Here is a 17,387-nt window from a genome sequence, read left to right as displayed (position 1 = left end):
TCTGTCCCATCCCCAAATTCTTTTCTCTCTGCACCCCACAACAAGTCCTATACCCTATTATGTAATCACCCCTTACACACCCGGTATTCCTGGGAGAGAATCTTTTTCCTTGACCCACCTTACTACTTTCCTTTGATATTAGAAGCAGATCACTGTCCCTATACTGATTAGACTACTTTACTTCGCCCCCTGTTGTTGTTCATCTGATTCTCACAGTCTTTATGTTTTAGCCAGACTTAAAACATCACACTGAATAGTGTTTCATATAAACAACCTCTGAGTCAGGACAATTTACTCAGAGTGTTGGATTCATACTCTGTGCTGGCATAGTTTCTATCATTATCACAAACAGTATACTACAAACACTTTATGAAGTCTAAGCATACTATTTCTCTAGAGATGCATTTGAGAAAGTCTCTCAATTAGCTCCACAGAAATTCAATCCTTTCAGCGACAGCTAATGACACTGAAATAGCCACACAGGTTTATTTTTCTTACTTCTGTATCAGCTTGTTGCTTTCTTTAACTACTAGAGAAGTTAGGAGAGAGCTGACAAGTACTTTATCATCCTCACGTACATGTACATAATTCTTTTTCACAAATGCAGAACTTACTGAGAGGGAGAAATGTTTAATAAATAGTTACATATCATTAGCTACATTAGTGTCTTCTGCCAGCCCGAGTATTTTCTCCTCAATTTTGTTCTCATTTCAAAGTTAATCACTTTGAAACAATTACTTTAAAAGCTAAGTAATTTTAACCTATCATATGCAATACCAAAATGGATTTGTCTGTACTTGGGCAAGCTCCATTTTCTTTGTCTTCATCCTCCATACTATCATAACCTTTAACATGAACTACCAATAAGCACTGCAGCCTCCATCTCAACTGGAAATAGGTCAAGCCTCTTTCTGCTTCTAATCCTCCAGTTTAAATAATTGTGAACCTGTAAGAAATTTCTGTGTATTCTGAAATAGAATACCTAAACAATCCTTACAAAATATAAAAGCCTTTTACAGCTTTTATCTTCACAGCTTCGAAGATGCCAAAGTTTAAAAACTGGCCCTTCAGAGTGATATTACAAGGCCTTTGATTTGTTTGTTCAGTCATCCATTTCAACATCAATGCTAAGATTCAGCCCAACCCATTTCATTTACATTATAATAATCCACTTTTAAACCAAGGAAAAAGATACATTGATATCTACTTACAGTGTAAACTGAGGGTTAGATAGGTAAGACGAAAATATCTGTATGTTCTCCTGAGCAGAGGTCACCCCTGTTACTACACAGTGTAAAATACACTTTCTGCCTAGAGATAAGCCTGCAGTACCTTACTCTGACATGAAGTACAATATTCTCAAGTTGAGAGACAATACTTGCTGAGCAGAGAGGCAGGACAGATTTATTTTGCCACAGTACAATGGCATGCCTGGGGACCAATCTCAGAACTGCCCCATTTTCTTCTAATTGCAGGTACCAATTTTATAAAAGAAAAATCTCAAGTAAAACTGAAACATAAGCTCATCCAGTTGCAATTCTTTTTTCAACAGCGCCAAGTGGCAATTCATTGCAGATGGGTTAACATTTCTGATTGATGTAAAATACGTAAGGAATTTAGCATTAAAGAGCTGCCAGTTATTTGAACAATTAGGCAACTGGTAACTTAATTTTGCATCATAATTATCATCTGACAAAATTATCTAGAGTGTCCATTTCCTTCAAATTGTGTTGAAAGACCCTGCTTCTATCTTGTCTTGCTTCTACCTCTACACCACAGCTACAGTGCTATTTTCCAACTACCTTTGAGTTAACTTTGTGAAGACATAATTATGCAACAGTATGAATGCCAAATCATAAAAGGTTCCACACAACTGTTCCAGTGCCAAAAGCAACTATCAAAATGCAATAAATTCAACAGTCCAAAGAAATATTTTTTTTAGCAAAACACACACAATAAACTATGAATTTAAACTGGAAGACACACAGAGTTGTTGCATGACACCAACAGATTGCTCAAACATGGTGTATTATTATCATTCATTTAAAGCTTAAGCTCATCTTGGAGATTTAATATTGCCAGTGACATCTACAATAATTTTTAATGAAAAATAAGTCAGTGTCTTTACTCTTCAGTGACATTTGCACATCTGACAGGATTTCCCACTACGTTATTGCCCTACCTTCATGTTCACACACCAGAATGAGATTAAGCACATTCTAGTTTAAGCATGGTAAAATGACACAGAACACACAAAAGCAGTCTATTGCTTTGCCCATGCTCCAGTACTGGCATTATTTCAGGAAAACAAAGGAAGCCTATTATTCAGAACAAGATAAGATTATTATTTTGAGCAACATTATTTAAATTAAAGTCTTTTTCCTCTTATCAGCTTCATCTTATCCAATCCATATCCTTCTTTACATTACGCTCCATGTATCAGTACCACTTAGGTAAATGCATTGTGCATTTCGTTCCTTCACATTTGACTGCTTGTACACAATCTCTTAACCAGCACTGTAATTTCTATAAAACTTTTTAGGAGAGATTGGATATTTGCAGTTTTAATCATGCATGGTCCTGTGGTTTCAAATGTCTCAGAATGTCTTTTTCCTAAAGACAGCATCCACCCATGAGTAACGCTGATTTAGTACATGCTTGTCTAAACGTGTCCACTTAATTTTGTTCAATATACAAATAAGCATATGTAATGTTGATAATATTGATAATATTAATAATATTAATAATGTTGTTAGTATTAATTGTGTCAAAGTCATCAGGAAAAAAGATTAAGCTTATCACAAGCTGAAAATGCCATCTGTTAATAAGTATTATCAACTGAAACTCAAGGCAGTATTATGTTTTGAACCTGCATGGACCAAAAGCGTAACAGAGGGTCAATTAAAATCAACCAAACTTAAAATAGCTTTCTGTTAAAAACAGTTTGGTGAGTTAAACAAAGGCAAATTTAACCAAAGCAGCCCCTACTCAAGCTTTTTGTCACTGTTTTTTAGAATCCACTTGTATAGAATTTTTTTAAATTGCATTAAAATACTGTTCTGCTGCAGACCAGAGTTGAGAGGATCAAGCTGATACAGCAAACACACACTGGGCTGAAGAAAAAAAAGTGATACCCTTCCTGAACGCTGACTCCTTTTCCAACATAAAAAAAGATAAAAACTTTTCTTTTTTTTCTGACAAAAAAGGGGTTTCTTTCATTGCTTCTACCTGCAATATCTATTTCTTAAGTCCTTTGTCTACAACTGCAAATATGTAATAAGAGCCATGACAGATTAATTTCATTAAGTAAGACTATTTTTCATGGCAATCCTCAAACAAAAGTAGTCCTTTGTTACCTGCAAAAGGAATGAATAGTACTGTTTTGGGAAGAATCTAATTTGATTTACTTTCTTCCAGATTAGCATTAAAAACAACCAAAGAACCCAAAATAATCTGATCTCTTCCGTAAGACTGAGAAGGTATGATTAGAAATGTAAAACCAGGCTGAGAGAGGTCTACAGACTGTAAAATGCAGACTGGGAGAACAAGAAGCCTTAAAACTCTTCACCCTTTGTGGGGATAGGAGGCAGGGAAACAGGCTGCCCTATGTCTTACCACATACTCCTAAATTCTGAGCTTTAGTTCTTATCTGCTTAGTCTGAATTTATGAAAACAAAGACTAAATAAAACTTTGTATTCAACCAAAGAGTAAAACAGGTTTCTATTTTTCTGTTACCATGATATACATGATTGGTTTTTTATTACAATTTAAAGTAATATTTCATTTCATATAAAAATCAAAAGGAAAAGATATTTTAAAAAGAAATCAGGCAAATAATGCTAAGATGTCTAGAAAAATGTTATTAGCAACTATTCAAATTATTTAGCAAATTATCAACAATACAGTATCAAAACAAAGAAAACATTTAGAATATTTATAAGGGGATTCTGCATTTAAATTATCATTCAGGTCAGTATTTGTGAACCCACTTTTTCCTACAAGTTAAAAGTAAACACACAGATCACTTTCACCAAACTGGTGTTTAGGGGGACAGTAAATATTTTGCAGGCTTTCATTTCTTCCATGCATTCTTACAGTGCTACTCAGTTTTAAGGAAGTGAAGAACACTAAAGCACTATTTGCTCCAACTCACTTCTAGTACAAAATTATTGGAATGATAACTTGTAATACTTTGGATAAGCAAATTACATACCAGAGAAATAAGAGGGACTGATAGTTCTCCTTGCCTCAATTGTCCAGGCAGGCTGATTTTTCTGTGAGTTTTAGCTGTCTTCAGGGGAAGACTTAAGATACATTAAGTTCTTCCTATTTGGTTGAATAAGTATCAGATACTGTTTTTCCTATCTGGAGGGGAAAAGCTGCTAGTATGAGTTGTCCCCACTTTTGAGGGGCTCTCCAGTACATTCGAAATGCAAATAAACTGATGTCTGTACCTCTGTAATACAGGCCATCTGGTGCTGCCTGGTACCAGCTGACTGAGAGGCAGCAGCTAGCTGCTACTGCCAAGTTTAATCTGCCAATTTAGTCTTCATTTTGGGAAAGAAAACCAGCATTTGATATACTACCATTGAAAAGTAACCTCCAACTGACCCATTCCTGTCACTTGAAATAACTTTATACAAAAACAACAGTCAGTTTCAAATTCAAAATGCAATACAATAAAACCAACTAACTCACAGTGTCATATTGAACTTCAGTTAATCAAGTGTAACTGCTGCAGTCCTTCAGAACAATTCATCATCCTGATATGTTCAGCAGAATGAAAAAAATCTTTGTGTGTTGATATTAGTTTGCAAATGCACCAGTACTCAGTGAAAAAAAACACTTCATTCTTTATATCCTAACCATTTAACTTTACTATCCTCGTACAACACAATCTTGTCCTAAAGGGGTTTATTTCCCTAACTTAGATGGTCCTCAACATGTAGTATTTTACATTCAAAACATCACAATATTTTCATGGAAGTATTCGACTCATGCAAAACCTCTAAACCACAAAGAAAGCTACAGAGCGCTGAACCCAAACATTTCCAAAGCATTCAGTGTCATGGACTTATCTGAACTTTCTAATTTTGGATATTAGAAATACTTACCAAGTTTTCCAAGGACAGTTTTCCAAATAACTTCTGGCTTAATTCTGGGTTGTTAGCACTGTTGCATACCACATTTTCTTTATTTCAAAATTAGACTACATAAAGAGTTGAACCCTACAAAAATCTGAACATTTAGGCATACCAATTGTCTTCTTCTTTACTCTGGGAGCACTCCAGAGCCTCACAGTGTCACACCACACCTAGTGATGCTGTTTTCATTTGAATTTGTACTGCAGAAGTGCATAAACAGATATGTCTTGAAAAACTAAACAGTCCTGGTTCCTCTGAAATTCAAGAAGTCATTCATACAGCTCAGTCCAACTTCACTGTTCTAAATAGTGCAAAGCAAATGCCTCTACTAAATGAAATATTATTCCTTATACTCTTTGATGGCTTGTGAACAATATTCCTCAGTTCACTCTGCAGCTTTTGTTTATCCTTGGGGCACACTGTCTCCCCAGTTCACACTGGGGATGTCCCAGCCATGCCCCTGATCACTCAGCCCAAATGACCTAAATGCACCTCATCTACTTTTCTGTGCTTCCTTTCAGTGGAAAACAAGCATAAGGCAGATGGAGTGCACACAGAGCCTGCTCCAACCTGCTGCATGAAGAATAGCATGGAGCTTACCTAAAGTGCTCCTCTGTGCTCCAAGAAGAAACTTCACCTGAACTATCTACACAAGTGAAATTTTATTTCAGGAAACTACTATGAGGCTTTGAGAGCTCTCTCATGCACAACTAGAATACTTATGGTACATATTCTTTTTGAAATCACAAATAATTCTAAATTGAACATATCCAAATACTCAAGGATGAACAAGAGTTCTACTTATGCTAGAAATAATAAAAGGAATTCAGTGATTTATCCTGTTCCTGACCAGAGAACTTTTTCAGTCATCTTAAGCAGAAAAGAAAGGACCAAAAAAACCCAAAAAGAAAATCATGGCTGATTAGGGAAATTTCACTACCTTCAGCTGTGCAGAAGAGTAATTAGTAAGAAGGGAAAGCTCCTCAGCAGCTGATGAAAGGGCAGGCAGAATGATGAAGTTCAAAAATGGCTAGCAAAAGTATAGATGTTTTTTCCTGCCTACAAATTAAAGACTTTCTTGTGTAACTGCCAACAAAACATGTAAGATTGGTGGCCAAACTACAGACTTTCTTCCCCTCCCCATAATAAAACACAGTCTTACAACATGAGACTTACTTTTATAGACAATTTAAAATCTCTTAATCTTAGTTGTCTGTACAGAGTATGTAAAACTTGCTTCCACTACATGACAATCTACCTTAAGCTATTATCCTGCTGTTGGCCCACAGGAAACATTAAGAAGCACACAATTAGCTCAGTTTGATTATTCAACACATTTCTAATACTGCAAAAATTTGCACTTCTGTTGCTGGGCTTTGAGCGAACATGTCAAATAACCTGGCCTCAGTTTTCATGTCATGAAAAATTATATAATAATTGTTTCAGCAGTTTTCTTGCAGTATTTTCCCTGTTTCTCCAAAGTAACTGTAAGGATAAGGTTTCTTTCAGCAGAAGCGCTAAAGAAACTTGAGATCTGCAATTGTGGAAATAGCGTAATACTCAAAAGGAGTAAGTGAACAGCTCAGAAAAACAGTCAAACAAGTATCCTTCCTTTTTATCTGCAACAGATCTCTCTGATCTTGAGGAAATTCTACACTGCATGTGAACTGTCCAATGTGAATGCTCACAAAAAAATATTTCCCCTGAAACCCACTTCAAGCACATGATGACTCTGTACTGAAGAGCAATTTCAGCAAGAAAATTCACTATTAAATCAGTTTAAAGATGATGCTCTTTGTTTATCCAAGCATGGTAATCAACAAAGTATCTTTCATGCCATAATTACCTGACACATTAATGCAATATTTCCATCATAAGCTTACTAAATCAATGCTAGAAGCTTTCAGTAATATTTGAAAATCCAAAAGAAATCATGCTAGACATTTAGTTTGCTAAACACTAGGGATCAATTAGTGACTGGATCTAGTTAGTGACAAGAGAAAGACTCTCAAATGGATGTAGGAGCAAATTAATCAGCTCTGTGAAGCAGAGATAAGAACATGAGAATTGAAACTGAATGTTTTAAATTTTTAGGATGTTTATTCTTGTTTTAAGAGCTGAGAAATTTAATCTCAACAAAAGATAAAATCAAAGTCACTAGGAACTGAAGACTTGTAGGAGTACATGACACGAGAATAGATCTTAAGTCTTCTCTAGATTCATCTTTTTACCAGTTTAAGACTTCTAATTTTTTCCATCTTTATTGAGTCCTCTATAGGATAGCTAAAACACTGTTTGAATTACTTTAATCTAAAAGAAGTCTCAAAATTGTGACAGAACTGTCAACTGCTTGCTCACATATTTTTAATTCATTAACTTCCCAAGCCTGGAATAACTAGACTGGAGATAAATCATGCCTGTAGGCAACCAGTGACTTTACATATGAAGTGTTCAGATTTCTCATATTGTTTCCCCTGCCAGGAACTGGGAAAAGTAACAACTGACTGCTTGATGTGGTTGCTGAAAACACAATAGACATGATGGTCAAGATGCCTGCACTCCCCTGCTGATTCAGGAGGCAATATTTAAAAGATCCTATAGCTAGTCTCTACCTAGACGTGAAGTGCATCATTATTACTGAAATACCAATATTTATCAGCTCCCTAAAGCAGAATCACACCACGAAAGCAGCAATGTATTATTCCAAGTATGAAAATAAAACCTTTTGGTTTTCTAGCTCACCAACACTGCCCAGCAGAAACAAATCTATGACACAGCTCTCTTTCGTTTGGATTATAGAAAGCAACTAGACTTTTAAAATATATAAAGTTTACAGTCAAAAAGCAGTTTATTTTGAATGAATGATCCTTTAAAAGCCCAACCATGAAGAATACCTTAAATTAAAAAGAAGACACACAGATGAGCTCCATTTGAGCAGTCAATGCTGACACATTAATAATGAAATAAAATATGCTGCAGTGCTTCAAACATTTTGCAGCTGTTACAACAGCATGGTTATCTAATACAAATATATTTACTAAATTCCACATTTTGTAGTACAAGCATTTAAAATCAAAAGACTTCTTTTTATTTGCCTAATCATTAACTGGTAATGACTTTTCAAATTTAAATCTAATCAGTGGCATTAGAATTGTTTTTTATTTCAAGTAGTATAATCCCTCAGCTGTGACTATGCTCTGTTGTCACTTCCCCTCACTTAACCAAATATTCCCAGCCACATAACAAGGTTCATGCATCCTTAAAAAGGGAAACCCTCTCTCCCAGTCGAAAAGTAGATCTTTGGGCTCTAGAAAGTTAATGTTTCCAAACTACAGCAATGATTTTAGCCTTTATAACTAAAGCATATTATTATAAGGACCAAAATAAAACATTTAACTTGGCTGGACACCACCATAAAGCTTCAGTAATCATCAATTCTAATGTTTTTATTGTCATCCATAAACTTACTTTAACCTCCTACCATATCAATAACAATAGCTCAGTGAAGCTTCATGAATTGTCATAACAAAATCTGCTTCTGCACTAACTCATTCCAAACTTGCATTCTAATTTAAGAAAAATGATATTTGTATTGAGGAGGGGCTTTTTTTTCCCTCCAATTATGCATATTTTTGTATCTTGTTTCATTACCTAAAATGAAAAAATACTCTATTTGAAAACTGAATAAGAAATACATCTGCAATCATAGTCTGTGAAGGCACAACATTTTTCATAACTGTAACACAGCTCTAACGGGGAATAAACTGACAAACGGTGACTCCAATGCATTCTTCCCACTGCACTACAGACCTGAACATATTAATGGATTCACAAGATTGGAGAGACAACATCTGTATTAAAAGAAATTAATATATTTAATACTAAAACTGTCCATTTAATTTTTGTTTAATATTGACTCTCTGCAGAAGTGCACATGAAATTTTAATTGTACCTACATTGCTAAGGCTGCTTATTAGGCTTTAATACAGCTGTGGAAAGAAGCACCTTAAGTGGTTTGCTTGTCATATTTTGTAACATGATCTTAGTTGCAAATTTTCAATTTACTTAGTTAAAAATTAAATTCCATAGATTATACATTTAGGTTTAAAATGGATTCATTTATGAAAGACATTATTAGATGATAATACAGAACTCAACAAAACTGACAATTTTCTGTGTGAGAATAGCAGTGGTCCATGACCTTGAGGTTAGCTCAGCTGATCAGAGCATGGTGCCACCAACACCAAGCCTGGGGGTTCAATCCTCATACGGGCCGTGCACTTAATAGCTGGACTTTATGATCCTTGTGTGAAGGGACTCGATGTCCCTTCCAACTCAAGACTAATCTTAAAAACCTTAATTAGATTTATGGTCTGAGCCTGAACTTTAGGAAATCTTAACCAATTTCTTCTCCTAAACACATTCTTCATCACATGGTCAACCAAACTTTGTATGCAAGCAACAGCACAAGCAAACAATTCATGTGGATTAACCAGATTACAACTTATATACACATACACATGTGTGTGTATATGTATATATATACACACACACATTATTTTTTTCCCCCAGATCTCTGAACATATCTAATACTATGTGCCATTTTTAAATAACTGTGAAAAAAAGAAACACTTATTACCTTTTCAGCTGTTAACTGTTTTGATGGTTTTTCTGATTCTCTCTCTCTCTTTTTCTCTTCTTTCTTTTTTTCTTTTTCCTTCTGCAAAAAGAAAAAGCATTTTGGTAGTACCCAATTTGCAAACATATTGAATGTCTACAGCCATACAGACTATAAACAGAGATCTTCAGTTACTCCCTTTTAAATCAGAGTTTATGCCTCTATCTGCTCTCCTTCCAGAAGTGACTCATTTTGCTCAAATACTAATACTAAAAATACTGTGACTTTTAGATTAAATGCAAGAAATTCACTTTTTCACCTGCTCATCTGCTTTTCTGCTTAATAAACAAAAGGGGGGAAAAATCCCCAGTATTGCTTCCCCTAAGCTAAGCAAAGCTGAAGAGAAAAAAATTATATAAGTATCTCCGTTAATTCTCACAGCCTCTGTCATTAAGGGTGGATGTCAGCTGCTTTGACCAAAGAAACAGACTAAGGTAAATTGCATGCTGCTTTCTGCAGAAAGGTACTAATTTTTAAAAGCTAATCTAGTAGTCTTAAAAAATACTCCTGAATGTAAAAAAGCTGCCTTGGGCCATATGACAGGCCAGCTGAGTCATGAGACATTATGTTGCTCCAGAAAGTGAAAATAAAAAGATCCCTTTACTTTGCATGCATCATAATGACATTACAGGTATTTCTTCACTTTAGTTTTTAATGTATGAATGTGCCAAAATTACTGACTCATCTGACTGAAGCAAAGCATAAAATACTCCTTAAGGAATAACATGAAGAAGATACAGACTTCTAGGTTAGCAATTGCTGACAAAGTTAGTCTGCCTGCATTTACCCTGTACAACTACGGCGTAGTGTGTATATTTAAACACTAAATTAATTAAACAAGAGTTTACCATCAGTAATAAAGACAATGAAACAGCAGCTCCTAAAGGTCCCTTTGGCCATTAGACCCATTTGCTCAAAAGCTTCAAAACAGCCTTATTTCAGAAAACACTACTGTTTACAACTTTCCCGATATTAGGAAGAAGGTTGAGAGGCTGGAACTGTCCATGCAGCTCCAGTATTAAAATAAAACAGTTAATAGTTTGTGTCAGTAAGGAATGTTTGTAGTTTTTTCCTTTTTTTTTTAACATCTAGTATATATTTAAATTTAAAAATTTTTATACCATGACATTTACTTAATATGGTTCTAACACTTGGATGAAGGGATTTTTTTTTTTTGTTTGTTTGGGGTTTTTTTTGAAGGTGCCCGGGCATGGGAGGATCCAAGTAACACATTCTTCAAAACTTCCAGTAGTTCATTTTCAAAACTTTTACCATATTTACTAGATGGATTGGGGCTACTTAAGTCGCAACTAAACCATGGGAATTATTTCATCAGACATTAACCTGAACACTCAGTTCCTGGAAAATAAGACTATCACACTGAGCACCTGCTCGCAAGCAACAGAAAGCAATGACCACAGTCATGAAACCCCAATAGGGAAATCTGGAGTATCTGTTTTGATGAAATAAACAGAGATCAACTTAGATTTCACTGAATATAAGAACACAAAAGTAAACACATTGGTCCAAACTAGAGGCCTTGCCAATACTGTATCTCAGCTGTGGTAGTACAAGGTGTTCAAGAAATGTCTGTATGACTGGGACAAGTATAGAGCAGTACTTTATTTTGAGGTCACATAACCTGAGACTTGCAGTCCTACTGAAGTAGGATTACACCAATGCACAGCCATGCCTTTCAATGAAGCTCAGCCTTTCTTCCATTACTGTTTATTGACCCTAGTACCAACCCACATTCTAAAATACACACAAATTACACTGTCAGAGCAACAACTTTTTGAAAAGTCTTTCATTTTCTGTTTTCACATCCCACTCCAACCTTCTCAAGTTGTTGAATAATTTTAATGAACAATCTCTTCTGCCAGGGAAACTTAGACAACTGCATTAAAAGAAGTGTGACCAACAGGGCAAGAGACGTGATCCTCCTCCTTTGCACTGCTCTCACAGACCAGACCCTTCCTCTGCAGTTGGGGCCCCCAACATCAGAAGGACATGGACCCACTGCAGCCCAGAGAAGGGCCACAAAAATGACTGAGGGCTGGAGCACCTCTCTCTTGAGACAGGCTGAGAAAATTTGGGTTGTCTAAGTCTGGAGAAGAAAGAGGACTCTGGGGATACTTTTATAATAGTCTTCCTGTAACAGTACCTAAAGGGGGCTTCAGGAACAATGGGTAAGGACTCCATCAGGACAGTGACAAGAGAAAGAGGAATAGCTTCAAACTGAAAGAGGGCAGGTTTAGATTAGATACTAGAATGAAATTCTTTACTGTGAGGATGGTGAAGCACTGGAACAGAGTGCCCAGGGAGGCTATGGATCCCCTATCCCTGGAAGTGTTCAAGGCCAGGTTGGATAGGGTTTTGAGCAATCTGGTCTACTGGATGTCCACAGCAGGGGATTGGAACTACGTGATCTTTATGGGCCCTTCCAACTCAAACCATTCTATGACTCTACAATTCTATGATTTGATTCCTCTGCTCCTGGGAAACGCTGTTTGAAATGTCATGTAAGTACTCTTACTTTTCAATCACAGTATGTTTAATTTCCTTGAATATGTTTAAGTGAAAGCTGAGTTACAGTTTTTGCATTTTTTTCAGTATGTCCTGATTTCCAGTTTGAATTGAACATTTTTTTAAAGTATGTTTCCTCAAAGAAACCTCACTCCTGGAGTGAAAAGTATCTGGAAACACTTATTTTTCAAGACTTCAAGAAGAAGGAGGGCTTGCAGCAAGTTTTCATATGGCAAACACTCCATAAAGGTGACCAAATATAAATATTTACCTCTTGTTGCCCTTAAAAAATGTCTGAAAGCTTAACAGTGAATATATTAACATTTAAAATAAACTGTTTTCCCATGTTTCTACCTCCACATCTCACAGAGTCTACAGAAACAATCTTGATTCCCAGCAACTTTATTTTCATTCATTTAATTTTCACTGTGGACTTTAAAATCTGCAAGTCCTTCATCTTCACACTTCCTGATTTCAATATTCAAGTTTTCTGCCTCAGCTCCATTAGATAAAAATGAATTCAGACTAAATAAAAACATTTCTCAGATGTTGCATTCATGCCAGAACTTCCAGTCAAGTGTTTCATTACTTGCAATAGCAGTCAAAAAGCACTATGAAGATCATAAAATTAAATTGACTTTATATTGGTCTTAAATTCTAGGGAAATATTATAAATTTTTTTCCAAGTTTCATTTCGTATAACATTGCATACTAGTTACACAAAAGAACTTATAAATGTGAACGCACCAACAGAGGTGGATAAGAATGTAAAGGCAAGTTTCATTTTTAGCAGCTGCTGCTATTCCTGGTACAACTTAAAACACATGACAAATTCAACAAGGTTTGTGGCCTTAGTCCATGACACTGTCATTTAAATTTTAATTAATGTTTAAATATAGCTGAACAAAAATAATTTATAACTTCTGTCCAAATTTTATGTATTTAAAAGGAAAAAGCTTGATTTATGTTCACATCATAAATTATTTCGTATAGTGTATAGTCTCAATTTAGAGTGAAGTATCCAAAAGAACCTAACACTCGACATTCACATTCTAAAAATGTATCTTACTATTGTTGCAAATTGTGCAATTCACTGTAAGTTGATATAAATGATGCCTCATCTACTACTTGCTTGTGTGTTACGTTTTTCAAAGACCCATCTAAACAGCAAATGTGTTAGCACACACACATCCCAGCCAGAAGAGATATTAAAACCAGTATGACTCAAATTAATTCTATATTTATCTCCAAGGAGAATGAACTAAATGGTTGGAACAATACTGATAATTTAGAATCTGGAATAAGCAAGTAATACAGAAAGAGATATCAGAAATTATCCCTGATGAGACAGGACAGTATCACTCATGCCCATTAGTTGGGAATTAATGGGTTTTCCACAGTTTTGTGACACAAAATCTGAAAAGAACCAGAATTTTGACATAAAAACACCAAGAGGTAACAACCACACATATACTTTGCAGTTGTATTGGCTCTTTTCATTTAGCTAGTCCAAGAAAAAAAGGAGAGATATATTTCAAACGTGTGAAGAATTAACAGCAAATCAAACTCTCAAGTTACCTCAGTGAAATTACTCTATAGAGATGTAAACATTTGTGCAAAGCAGTAACCTGATAAGAGTTACACCCAAAACCAATATACCTCTGCTTTGCTCTTCTCAGCAGCAGCTTGCAGAGAAGGAGAAGATGCCAAAGGCTGAGCAGCATCAGATGAGATCTGTACAAAACAGAGGAGAGAAATGAGAAAGAAAATAAGCAAGAACAGCTGGGAAGGGAGGCAGAAGAGGCTGCTAAGAGACACGATTTTAATTCCCTTTTTTTTCCCCCCAATAATCTTGGTAGTAGTGGTTACACAACATAGAAGAAACAAAGAGGAGTTTCTTTTTTCTTTTTTTTTCTGAGTACAATATTTAAAGGAAATGTTTCAGGTAGGGAAGTGTGACTTATAATGAAATTCACTGGGACAGAATATAAGAAAATTAACCTGGATAAGATCATATCAAAGGCCTAAGAAAAATAATTAGGTTTCATCCATTGTTCATTTTTTATCCAGTGTAACTACTGAAATATTAATGTCCTGAAGCATGAAGGCAGACTATCCCAGAGGAGGGGGAGAGAAGAGAGGGCCTTTGTTCTTGTTCAATGTAACAGAATATTTTTATTAACAGGAATGCAAAATAACTCTGAAAGCTATACATTAATTAAAGTTCTAATTAACTCTTCTCTGAGAGCACTCCAAGTACATAAAGAGCTTAGGGTTAATAAAAAGCCACAGCAGCAGGTTGAAGGATCTCAAACAAGTGACACTTCTTTTCTAACAATTGGCACGTAAAATGCTATTAACACCACTAGACTTCCAGAATTCTCCAACAGGCCTAAGTTAAATATGCAACAGATACAATTTGCTAAAAAAATACGATTTCTCTAAAGGCATTTTCATACATCTTCCTATCCAATTTTTTTTATGCGTAGCTGATCATTTTAATGGAAACATTATCTATTTCCCTTATTATAAAAATGCAACTGAAATACATTTTCCAAATATGTAGAAGATCTTCAGAGCTATAAAGCTGACACTTCTACACTGTTTTGTATCACCTCTATTATCTACAAGGAAAATTTAGAAATAAATGAAGCTATAACAGAGTAGGTCATTTTGTTGGACCAAAATAAGCAATTTAAATGACATGTTTTCACTTAGTTTAAAAAAAAAGTAGCTTGCACTAAATGGAAACTGAAAGCTGATAAAAAACCCTGTCATATCTCGTGTCTATTTCTTACAGAAAATCCTACCAGTTCCTTTACTTATACAGCTGGAATATTCATAGAATTTACATATTTAGTATTTTTACAAAGTAAGAAAGTATGTCTATGCTGGAAGGTGGTGCAGAGCTGCAGGAAAGATATTTATAAGGTTTAATTTTAAAACCAAATTTTACCTGCAGACATATAAAGCAGAATTCTCATTTCTAAATTTACTGTTTTAAAATCCTCGGGTTATTAGCAGAGTTATGGATACACCTGCTGCAATGATGCAGTTTTGCAAACAGTAGCATTCTGTTGCTATAGGAACACTGGAATCCTGTTTATTCCGACTGCACCACATTGTAACCAAATAATGTTGGAAAAATTATTAGATAACACAATATATTGATTGTGTTATATTGATGCACTCTAGCATCATGCTTCTGGGTTTTCTATGAGATAAAAATGTGTAAAATTCTGATAATGAATCATCTTAGGTATACTTTCAAGCTGCTAACAAGTGGAATTTTTTGTTTGGGTTTGGAGTTTTTTTCATTCTTTTGTATTCTTCAGATTTTAGGAAAATTTAAGCTTGATAGCTCTCATAGGTGAAGAGCTACTCGCCACACAGAACACGGAAAGCAGAATTTCATTTGTGGGTTCGGGGAAAATCAGCACTATAGGTGTCTATTTCCATCCACCCATAATAGTTTTCAATCTTCAGATCCTCTTCATAATAAAAAGATCTAATCTAGAAGAAGGCAATCCTATGAAGGCCTGAAAGCAATTATTATAGTTTTGCCAATCAAGTAATGGAGTCATAGAACCAATGAAGAAGCGTCATGCAAGCTATAAGCATGAGATAGAGTGAAAAGCAGTCATTGTCTAACCTGGGATATGGAGCAGGGTGTACAAGTTGAGAAATGCCCAAGCATGATGTTTAAAAACAACCAGCATCAGTACAAGCACTTCAGGCAAAAAAAAGAACCATTGAAAGCACACTTCACACATGTAAATATTCAACTACGCAAGAGAATAAAAGACATATGACTGAAGCTAATCTTTAAGAGAAAACACATTACAATGTATAAAGAACAGATTAAGTTTATATAGTGAAAGCAACAGTATAATGTTGAGCTGCTGAACAGCTTTATCACCACTGCATCGTGTTGAATTTGTTATCTACCAGGCTGCATCAGATAAGGAAAGCTGAATGAAAAAATCAGATCAAACTGAGTGGCTAGACAAAGCTAAACATGTAAATATTGTCTACCTACAATTTTGCAAAGACTTTGACATAATTTTGTAGAGCATTCTCCTGGAGGAACTTGCTGGTCATGGCTTAGACAGGTGCACTATTCTCTGGGTACACACAGGCTGGGTGTCCAGGCCCAGAGAACAGTGGTAAATGGAGTCACAACCAAAGAATAGCCTGACACTAGTAGGGTTCCCCAGGGTTTAGTATTGGGGCCAGTCCTGTTTAGTATCTTTCTTTATCCAGGATCTGGATGAAGGGATGGAGTGCACCATCATTCAGTTTATTGATGTTACCAAACTGGGCAGGAGTGTTGGTCTGCTGAAGGACAGGAAGGCCCCACAGAGGGATCTGGACAGGCTCAATCAATGGCCTGAGGCCAGCAAGTACAAGGTTCAACATGGTGAGGTTCCAGGTTTTGCACTTGGGACCCTTGGGGATTAGTGACTGGAAAATTGCCCTGGGGGAAAAGGATCTGGTGATGCTGTCTGCCAGCCACCAAAATTCCTCCAAAAATCCTAAATCCAAAGAGCAATTTCCAACCCTATTCCGGAATCCAAGTGAAAAAACACACACTGATCTACTCTTACAACATGTTTGCACTATGCTCTGGAAAGCAGTCAACTAAACACATCTTTGATTATTGGCACCTTAAAGTATCAAACAAAATTAGTGGTGACCTCTGTAACTAATCATACACACTGCTAGAAAAAGAATAAAGTTGGGTGATTTTGTGCATTACCAATGTACTGCAGAATGAAAACTATCATATTAATACATCATTTTAACTTTTAACTTAGGAGCAAGTTACATCTTTATCAAAAGAAATTAATTCAGAATTGCCTAAAACAGAGAATGATGGCAAAGAGCTGTTTCTTAAGTTTTCACATTTCTCATTTTTCCACAAAATTTTGATTGCATTTCAGACCAGAAAACTTGCACTCATTTAATTTTTAGCAATTCTTGAACCTCCTTCCATTGTTAGTGTTTTGTGACTCCTTTTTAGAAAGACAATACAGCA

At 35.6% G+C, this 17,387-nt stretch overlaps 1 protein-coding gene across 4 annotated transcripts in view; it reads right to left on the bottom strand.

The window, feature by feature from the left end:
• Nucleotides 1-17,387, bottom strand: part of SMAP1 (small ArfGAP 1) — an 89,568-nt gene that overhangs the window by 34,024 nt on the left and 38,157 nt on the right. For 2 of the 4 annotated variants that reach the window (XM_058833855.1, XM_058833853.1), the window contains exons 5-6: nucleotides 14,009-14,083; nucleotides 9,785-9,865 (exon numbers count right to left, since the gene is read on the bottom strand). In XM_058833855.1, the coding sequence (XP_058689838.1) occupies nucleotides 9,785-9,865; nucleotides 14,009-14,083 (156 nt within the window). The remainder of the gene's footprint in view (nucleotides 1-9,784; nucleotides 9,866-14,008; nucleotides 14,084-17,387) is intronic. The other 2 variants (XM_058833857.1, XM_058833856.1) reach the window with 1 other exon arrangement.

This window comes from Poecile atricapillus, chromosome 3 (assembly GCF_030490865.1).
Source record: "Poecile atricapillus isolate bPoeAtr1 chromosome 3, bPoeAtr1.hap1, whole genome shotgun sequence".
Lineage (NCBI taxonomy): Eukaryota > Metazoa > Chordata > Aves > Passeriformes > Paridae > Poecile > Poecile atricapillus.
The sequence above is the reverse complement of the archived record's forward strand: the minus strand, read 5'-3'. Positions and strand labels throughout refer to the sequence as shown.